This window comes from Nicotiana attenuata, unplaced genomic scaffold (assembly GCF_001879085.1).
Source record: "Nicotiana attenuata strain UT unplaced genomic scaffold, NIATTr2, whole genome shotgun sequence".
Classification (NCBI taxonomy): domain Eukaryota; kingdom Viridiplantae; phylum Streptophyta; class Magnoliopsida; order Solanales; family Solanaceae; genus Nicotiana; species Nicotiana attenuata.
This window is the reverse complement of record NW_017672867.1, coordinates 45994-56248: the sequence shown is the minus strand read 5'-3', so window position 1 is coordinate 56248 and position 10255 is coordinate 45994. Positions and strand designations below refer to the sequence as shown.

General features: G+C 34.2%; 1 protein-coding gene across 2 annotated transcripts; it reads right to left on the bottom strand.

The window, feature by feature from the left end:
- Positions 1-1217: 1217 nt before the first annotated feature.
- LOC109214762 (protein CPR-5) lies at positions 1218-7528 on the bottom strand. 2 transcript variants are annotated; one of them, XM_019378708.1, is made up of 6 exons: positions 7112-7528; positions 4953-5030; positions 4210-4266; positions 3902-3937; positions 3029-3784; positions 1218-2249 (listed from the first exon to the last, which is right to left on the bottom strand). In XM_019378708.1, the coding sequence occupies exons 1-6, from the start codon at positions 7481-7483 to the stop codon at positions 1710-1712; spliced, it is 1839 nt and encodes a 612-aa protein (XP_019234253.1). In that variant the 5' UTR covers positions 7484-7528; the 3' UTR covers positions 1218-1709. The 2 variants fall into 2 exon arrangements, with proteins under 2 accessions (XP_019234253.1, XP_019234255.1); XM_019378710.1 differs by lacking the exon at positions 4953-5030.
- Positions 7529-10255: the final 2727 nt, after the last annotated feature.

The window sequence follows — 10255 nt, the reverse complement described above, 5'->3', positions numbered from 1 at the left end:
CATGATGATGTTTTCTTCTGATATGATACTTATGTGAGCATGGCTAATTCTTAAGCAGGACCAAAATTAACTGCTTGCTTCCTCTTGCATTTTTGATTGGGATGAATCATTGCTAATATTTGCAGCTATGCTATGGCTACTTATGTACTGAAAGCCTCTGCTAAAACAAAAGCAAACGGATTTCTTTGGGCTGTGGAAATCCTTGCGGAACAGAAATATCCATGATTTGAAAGTTGGCTAAAATGGTTGAATCCCAGGGTGTCTGGAAAGTGGAAAATATCGTACTGTAATAGAAAACATCACGCAAATGATGTTTTAAAAAAGAAAGAAAGAAAAACTTTTAGAACAAATGTTGTTAAACATGTTATAAAATTTCTGTAGGTATAAAGCATGTCAATAAAGGTAACTAAAAATTTAAATTTAAATTGTTTTCAAATATACCAGAGTATAATTTTTTTAGTGAATAGATTAATAAGAATATAGTATCACAAAATGGAATGGAGCGACTGCTAAATCCAAGGTACAAATACACATAAACTGCACTCCCCCTCCTTCACCCAAAAAGAAAAGGAAGCAATGGTAAATATGAGATAGGAAGTAACGTGAACATTTAGAGGATTGGGTGGTCATTGGTAGAGACTAGAGATGCTACTAAATATCTTGTAAGTGTCAAAGTTTGATCCTCACCAAAATGAAAGAAAGAAAATAAAAGAACCTTATGGAAGGAAAACTTGCCATCTAAATAGTTCCGAGTACCAAAAAAGTCTAAATAGTTAAAGCCGTTGAAGCAGCCACTAATGCTTGCATTAGAGTAGACAGTTTACATCACACTCATTGAGTGCGATGTGATCATCCTACGTGAACGCGGAGTTGCTTTTTGCACCGGACTGCCCCTTTACCAAAACCATCTATCCATGAAGTTAGCATTTTATTTATAGATTTACATTGGGGTGCAGTGCTTCCTCATAATTATTAACAACCTTTTGGCTATTGAACCCTCTAAATTTGTATCCATGAAAAGAAGGCAAGTGTAATTGCCGTTTAATTTTTATGTTCTAAGTTGCTCATAATGTTATTGGTTGTGTAACAACCTAGGTACAGCATCCTTCCCAAAAAGAACAAAAATGACAGAATGAAAAATTAAATCCCAAGACCAATCAGGTTAAATAATCAAAACCATATAGATTCCAATAATGTAGTATACAACAAATCGTGAAGAAGCATATAAACAGATCATAGAACATTGGTACCAGTAGACGACACAATCTACAAACCAATACTTCTTTAATTTAAATAAATAGAAGGAATGCTCTTTGGCACTACTGTATCCTGCATTTTCACAAGGTGATGTTACAAGACTCAACCTGCTTTCTCCCACTTATAAACCAAAAATAAAGGAAAACTAATGATACAAGGCCTCATCTTGCTCTTCCATAATGATACAAATAATTTTACATTTAAATTTAATAAACCTAATCACCCTCAAGCCTGAAACTTCACGCTCGTCTTCTACTAATTAACGATACAAAGCTAAAGTTCCTTGACAGGGCGAAAGACCAAAACAGTGTTTCATCCAATAGGGCTATAAGCCTATAATCACCAGCAAGCTCCTACTGATAGAGAAAATTTACATGTAAACAGAAACTAATAAACCCTTGCGCCGGATACTCTAAGCTAAAATTCCTCGACAAGCTTGAAATCTCTCCCTTTTAGTATTCAACTGGTGTTATAAAAGCGTCCAAAATCAGCGAAGAAAAGTGATCCTTCCACTCACCAGGGCCAGCAAAAGGCATCATACCACATAATAATGGGAGAAAAAGAAGTAATGTGGTATAAAACACAGATCTCCTCATCCAGTATGGAAATCTTGTATCCCTCGTGCTCTTTTCTGACACCGTGACAGGCCCGTTAAGGATCAGGAACAAAGTCGAGATACAGACATTCGAAAAGAAATGCAGCAAGCATAAAGTCTCCCAATAAATTAACCAATTATATCCACTGCCCCCCAGGGTGTCGATACAAAATTTCCCTGCAAAACCGCAACCAACTCCCAACAGCAACAGAATGAAAGTAACTGGCATCGTCTGGTTTGAAATTGCAGAGCGTTGGAGAAGTAAATAAGCTATAACCAATATCATGAGCGCACCAAATAGCATGCGACTGAGAACTTGAACTTGACACCGTAGAAGTTGCAGTCCTGAATTAAAGGTTGACATTGATTTGGGCATCCACCAAGACGACTTGTACTCCTGGAACGAAAAAAATGTCCATTTCATTAGCATAGATATAACAAATAAATGCTATACACGGGCAACACATGGATAAACAGAGACGGCCAACTATTTAAATTATCATCCAGGGGGTCCATGCTTTAGAAATAACACCAAAAGCAGCATCTATAGCAAATAACATTGACTTCTTAGGACGACAAGTTTCCTTGAGAAAAAAGTTCCTTCCCTTTTTGTGCATAATCACTTAAGTAGGTGAATTTGTTAGATATAAAAAGAACAAAGGAAGTGAAAGAAAGAGAAAATACAAATCTTTAGACGGCATTTGGTATAAAGAAACCATTTTTTCCCAGCTATATGCCACTTGGCAACTATATAGATAAAATATATTTATTGTGCCTTATTATTCTATAACCATTACCCCTCTTTTCCACCCTTCATCCAACTTGAAAAAGGGCTTTTTCATTCAAGAACTTCCTGCATGCATGTACCCAACACCTTTCGTTTTGACTCAGACTTGCATAAACAAGGGACTCAAATGAGCTTGTGACATAAACGAAAATGATCCATGTTACATCTATTCCAGCCACCCCCTACTGAATCCAACGAAAAAGACTTTATGTAGCAACGGGAGAAGAGTTAACATTCTTTTTTTGTTGCTAAGTTTCTGCCATCTACAGATTCTAAAAGAACCATGTGGAAGGGGAGATGAGGCAATTGGCTTGAGTCAATACCATACTAGAACTCTTAACAAACCCTATAAACAAAATCATCGCAATTCAGAATCAGACATCACTTACCATGGCAGGGGTGCAGGATGCTGTAGCTTCAGTAATTCTTTTGTGAGAGAAAACATAAGTTCCATATCCAAGACACGCCAACATGATAAATAAACCAGCAACAAGGCAGTCTATACATGTTTTAAGCAACTCAGCATGTTTTGAGTCTTCTACTTGATTTTTAAACTTTTCAGCTTTGAAGGACGTCTTAGAGATCCCAAATGAAAGTTTGACCCTCTCCAAAAGGTTCGCATCAGAACTGAGAGACAGCTGCCTTTCTTTAAGTTGCAACTTCCTCATTGTAAGACCAATCTCAAATGTCTTGAGGTCATTCGACCTAGCTTGCTCCATGACAGATCTTTCCAAAGTGCTACTCACAGATCGATTGATCTCTGTATTGGATGAAATCATGCTTGAAGAAACAGAAGCCAATTGCTGCCTTACTTGCCTATCATAGAGGGTGAGCTGCCGACCTATTGATTCAAGACATGTATCTTCACTTCTCTCTTCTTGATTTCTCAGTTCGTTATCTGATATGGCACTCTGCTGACATGGTTCTGATTGAAACTTGCTGAAGTCAGGATCACATGTAAGATTTTCTAGTCTGTTGGAAACCAAAGGCACAGATCTTTCTGAGACGGAAGTCCTCGCTGCACAACGATTTTTCTGTACTCCATCGTTCATAGAGGATTCACTGATTAATCTGAGAGTCATCAATGTACTACGAAATGATTTCTCAAAATTCCTCACGAAAGACTCAAACTGGTCACCAAAGACCTGTTCCCAAAACAAGCCAAAAGTAGAAAGTCTGCTGCTTTAACATCGTGACTATGTTGAGCTGACTGTATTAGTGACAAACCATAGCTTAAGAGAGAGAAGATGGATTTTGCTTACATTGGCCAAAGACTCTCGGACAGCCAAAGTACAAATCTGTGTGAAAAATGACAGAAAATAAAATCATGAAATCTACACATATGATTTCTCTGAGGAAATACGAGATGTTTTAAACAAGTCCACGACGGCAGGTTATAGTTGTAATCTAAAATTCAATCAAGTAAGGAAGTTCACTTGGACAGAGGAGATAAAACACCCTTGAAGTCCATTTTTTGATATATAGTAATATGGTTCTGCGAAGGGCAAACCATTATTAAGTCCCACGTCACATCAAGGAAAATTGTTCATCCATAAAAGTTATCTCATACCTCTGAGAGGTGATCCACAGATATCTTTTCTCCGGCAGCGTCTTTCCTTTCCAAAACCTAAACGAAGCAACATCAGCTATATTAACAGCCTACACTTACTATATCCTTATAAACACATAACAAACATGGATACAACTCATGAGCGACTACCAACATATTAAGTTCCTGCGATAAGGAGGGTGACAACTTTGCAGCATCAGAAAGATGCAGTATCAAACAAGACAAAACTCATTCTTTAGAATGTGAAGCACCTGTCATGTTTGAATTAAATGGAAACCAGAATACGCTATGTCTATAGGGCTTTTAGTAGTAAAAGGCAGCTTATATCTAAAAAGGTAACACCGTCCAGTTAAATGACAATAAGTGCTATTAACAAAGAGTATCACGTCCTCCTTTGTTGTTGTTGTTGTCGTCGTTGTTGTTATCATTATCATTGTAATTTCTTTGAAGCACATACCATGAAGCTTATCAAAATACTCCATGATGTCATGATCATAAAACAAAAAGGAGAGAGCTCAAACGTCGTTGATAAATTAACAGAAATAGCAATATCGACAAGCATTCACAGAAGAGAGAAGAGATTCCCAAAGACCCAAATAATCAAAAAGAACGAAGAGATCTCTAAAGATCAGAGCGAATGAATTTAAAATTATAAGACAAGACACTCAGAAGCTAAAAATGAATTACTTATCAAATTTCTAACATCATTCCATTGAAATATTAAATAGATTCCTAGACCTTACACAGTTGAGTAGACATTCTAAGCATGGATGCCATGTCATTACGATGGGACAAGTCGATGGAGCCACATGGCAACAGAACTGCAGAAGGAGCCAAATTCAAGAATAAGGATAAATCTATCTTGATTAGCTCATGCTCAGAAAACTCCACGGGTTATTAGAAATAAACTTTCTTTTACGATAGTGGTAACGGGCCAGCTTATGAGAAATCAACTATTGTCTTGAGTTTATTCCTCAACAAAGAAATTTTTTGAGTTAATTTTAAGAGAATTAAATGGATATTATAGGAGCATGAGAAAAGATAAAAGCTAAACATGCAACAATGGATATGACATTTCTATCACAGATATACAATACAGGGAAGTTCAAAGAAAAAAAAAGAAAAAGGATGAGACCATCAGAGATGTTACCCTCATCGTGCATCATGAGAGCATTCCCATCCAAGAACCAGATACAATTGCTACTTTTGAGCAGAAAGAGTGATAATCAACCTAGTAACACTATTTAGTGTTACGACGGATACAGCAAAGCAGCTTTACCAAATATGAAACAAATCTAACATTTATAAGTGTGCAACCTTAGGGTTGACGGTATAGGCAGGGGACAACTATCAAGTGGAAGAAGGTGTAGCAACGACCACCGAAGCAGACTATGACTCAAAAAGAAGAGGAACAGAATCAAAATTCATTGGGGCATCAATCCAGGTGATTGAGAAGGGATCAATACATCTCCACCTAAGATAATATAAAACTATACCTAGTTTTATCATAATGACTACAATACAAAATTATGGAACTAGCATTCACAAAGAAAAATATATAATGAATGCAAAATCAAGAGTCAACTTCACAAAAGACGAAACATAATAGTATATTTCTTTTTCCAAATAAGAACTACCAATATCCACCTTTGTAATAAACTGAAGTTTCACTCCGTTCGGCTAAGCATACTAGTTCTAAGATCCAGATTGATTCAGATGTTAAAGACCTCTAGCAGAATGCACACACAGTCGATGAGCGACTTTCTATTTCTTCCAATCATAGCTACACTTGACCTGAATGATACCATCTTAGAACTGAAAAAACGACATACTAGTAGGTAGAAAGAATAAGACTTGTTATCAGAAGAATGAAGTATTAGGCTCCTAACTTAATATAAACTGTGTCGTCCTAGCTATATTCCAGTATCTCGAAAACTAACCATCTTACCCAATTAGTAATAGTTTTGTTGCTTTCTTTTCTTTAACAAACAATACTGCAAGTTGAACAGCTAGGGGGATTATGGATTTAAAAAAACTGATGTAACAACCTAGACTGTTCTGCTTTTGATATTTTACTACACAAATGTTGAGCCAGCTTTAACAATCTTGTCCGAAGCTAGTTCTAGAAAACACATTATTGTGAGGTCATATGACTATGAACAAGTTATCAAGCCTATTGAATGATAGAGAAATATACAAAAATCAAGCCTATTGAATGATAGAGAAATATACAAAAACGGTTGAAACATGATCTTCAAGATTACACAAAAAGGATACACCACGACACAAAAAGGAAACATGATCTTCAAAATAAACCAGTGCAACATAGCAGCTCCACACACCTCCTTTCAGTCTCAACACATTTTCTAATAACTTCAGAAAATTGCAAGAATTTTCCAATTGTAATTCCAACTCATCGCCAAAAAAAGTAACAACAAGAAGCACAAATAACTGATATAGCATCTTAGCCAGCTAGATTTCAATCTCAAAATCAAGACCACTTCTTTCGACACAAAAACACAACTTTCACGAAAAAGACTGAAGCTTTTCCATGTAATCCAACAATGTAGCTTAAAAGGAATAAAACAATTTCCATCCACAATTACAAATCACAGTATTTAGTAAACACAAGAAACCTCATTAGATAATATGAATAATACCAGCTAAAAACCAATCCCAAGCTCAAATATAGCATAAAATTCACATAAAAATTGAATCTTGCATCCTAAAGGTTCACAAATTTCACATAAAAAGACTGATTCTTTTTGCATTCTAAAGGTTCACAATTTTACTAAAAATAAATATAAATAGATATAACTAGGATTCTAGCAAGCGCCACCTACATTACAGAAAAGGTACTACTTTTTACAATTCCAGAAAAGGAAAAAGAAAAAAAAAGAACCTGAGCAAGAACAGCAGCAATAGACATGCCAAGAGGGAGAGCAAGGGCTTCAACATTCTCATCACTTTTCTGTCTGCCAACGGACCCAATTACCACTCTAGGGTTCCGACGACTTGCCGAAACCCTAATACCCCTTTGAGCAAACGACGTCGTAGAACAAGACGATGAGGCATAGGAGGCAGCGGAAGAAGATTGAGGGTCAAAAGGGTCATTGACGCACAGTATATTCTTCTTTTTCTTCTTCTTCGGTTTATTCTTCATAACGCCGCCGGAGTTTGAAGGTTCCGGTGGAATTTCGGTAGCCATGGTGTCGGAGGTTGGCTCCGGCGGTGGATCCACGGGTTGATATAGAGGGGGGTGGTGGGGGTCCATTGAATGGGCAACTCTTGAAATCTTGACTTTGGAAGATAATGGATATGTTTTGTTTTTAAGTTAGAGTTTGTGCACACCAAATAATTATAAATTATAATTAATTAAGGAAAAACATTACGACACTTTTGTTTTGGCAACGGCTAGAATTTAAGAAGTGATTTTTTCCTATCTTACCATATATGAAACCTTATTATCAAATATGTGCATAGTATCTAAATTACCCGCCTTCTGCACTGTTTTTCTACAATTTTTATACCATTCATTAATTAGTAATTAATAGTAGCTGAATCTTCCTAATATGGCGCGCTAAAAATTAGGAAAAGAATATAGTAATTGATTTAGCGATCATCAGTTCAAATTTGAACGCAAATCCTTTATCTGATCTCTCCCGAATTTTTTTCGTAATTCAAAAAAAAAAAAAGACTAAAAGCTTCAACAAACTGAAATCAAATCTGTTCTTCATCTTTTTTTTCTCAATACACAAATCAAAAAAACAATAAAATATAGAACAATACCTCGGCAACAACACTCAATCGTGTCCAAAATCCCAATCATGCTACAATTGAATGGGAAAAATCTGATAATAAAAAATGGATCTCATCTCTGTATTTTTGGAGAAGAAGAAGGAATGGAGAAGAGGAAGTCTGATTTTATGTTAATATCTACAAAATTCCTACATTTATCTACAAATAAACTACAAATCAGTTTAAGTATGTATAAAGCAGTATTGTTTTTAAGGGTATCTATAAAATTAATACATTTATACTACAATTAAACTACGATCTATGTTGGNTTTTGCTAATTTTTTGTTTAAAGAAAGATATCAATTTACTAAACTAAAAGCAGAGATACAATGCATTTAGGGAGAGGCTTACCTTAATTCTCTTTACACAATTCCTAGATCTAATCTTGAAATAATAATAATAATAATAACAATAACAACAACAACAACAAACAACAACAACAACAAAAATAATAATAACAATAACAACAACAATAATAATAATAATAATAATAATAATAATAATAATAATAATAATAATAATAATAATAATAATTGTGAGCACGTAATTTTTGCCCAATATATGATAGTACTCCTAAAATTTTCAAAAATAGCTTTTAATCATTTTACAGAATTTTAGGAATTTCTCTATAATTTTTTAATTTGTTTTGTGCGTATTTATGTTTGATGCATTTTTAGTAGCATTTTTAATCCTAATAAGATACAAAAATATTTTGATCTTTGCATTTTTTTTAGATTTTAATTGCATAATTAATTACATTTGTAAAATATTAAAATAACAAAATACATTAGGCACTTTACATGCATTATTAGTTAAATAAATTAGTTAATTGCTAGAAAAATAGTCAAATGGGTTAATTTTGCAAATTAGTTTTAAATTAAAGTGTTGTTCAGAAAGTGGTCAATTTTGAAAATAAAACAAAGAAAAGATAAAGGGATTTTTACATTCCTATGCCACATAGGAAACCTTATTACCATCAATGTTTAAGGTTTGATTTAATTACACTTAGTATACCAAATTTTCAATCCTATACCATACTTAATTAAGGGTCTAATTAATGGGCAGTTTTTACTCCTTAATTAAAGGTATCCATATATCCCACTTCCTAAGACCTGCGCCCTTTTCCCCCTCCCCTTTCTTCCTCTTCTCCATTCCTTCTTCTTCTCAAAAAATATAGAGATGAAAATTGCAATTTTGTTACGTATGTTAATCAAGTTTTGATAATCTTTAACCAACTCAATAGCTCAAGTAATAACTTTTTCATCTTCTTCAGTCATGTCTTCAAGACTACAAGGCTTAAGAACTTCAACTAAGCAATCCCACAGCTTAGGAAGCTTTTCAAACAAAGATCCACCCAATTTTTCACATAAGTACTTCAAGGCAAGTTCAGATCCACGTCTACTGATGAAGCCCTCAACCTTTAAACGATCTTCGCCAGGGGAGAGCATATGAACTTTCGATTTGTGTCTATTACTGCTACTAAACCAATCAATCCCCTACCCCTTCTTCTGACTTTGATTCAAAGATTCAACTTTTAAAGACTAAGCTTCACCCTGAAACCTTAAATTGATTTGTAGTTTTTTTCTTTGTAGAAATTTTGTAGGTGAAGAGAAAATTTTGTAGTCAACATTTTTTTTCAACATAAATTGTAGTTTAATTGTGGTATAAATATAGTAATTTTGTAGATACTTTTAAAAACAATACAACTTTATACAATACTTAAACTGATTTGTAGTTATTTGTAGTTTTTTTGAAGAAATTTTGTAGATGAAGAGAAAATTTTGTAGTCAACATTTTTTTCAACATAGATTGTAGTTTAATTGTAGTATAAATGTAGTAATTTTGTAGATATCCTTAAAAACAATACAGCTTTATACAATACTAAAACTGATTTGTAGAAATTTTGTACATGAATAGAAAATTTTGTAGTCAACATTTTTTTCCAACATAGATCGTAGTTTAATTGTAGTATAAATATAGTAATTTTATAGATACCCTTAAAAACAATACTGCTTTATACATACTTAAACTGATTTGTAGTTTATTTGTAGATAAATGTAGGAATTTTGTAGATATTAACATAAAATCAGACTTTCATAGAATTTGTAACATAACAATTTTAATCAGCTCCCCCTAAACCTAAGACCAGCGCCGTTTTCCCCTCCCCTTTCTTCCTCTTCTCAATTCCTTCTTCTTCTCAAAAAATACAGAGATGAGACCCATTTTTTATAATCAGATTTTTCCCATT

Coding starts and splice junctions, on each gene's coding strand:
- LOC109214762 (XM_019378708.1), bottom strand. CDS start 7,483: ATGGACCCCCACCACCCCCCTCTATATCAACCCGTGGATCCACCGCCG. Junction 4,267..4,952: donor TAGAATGTCTACTCAACTGT/GTAAGGTCTAGG, acceptor TGCTTCGTTTAG/GTTTTGGAAAGGAAAGACGC. Junction 3,785..3,901: donor TCCGAGAGTCTTTGGCCAAT/GTAAGCAAAATC, acceptor TTTTGGGAACAG/GTCTTTGGTGACCAGTTTGA.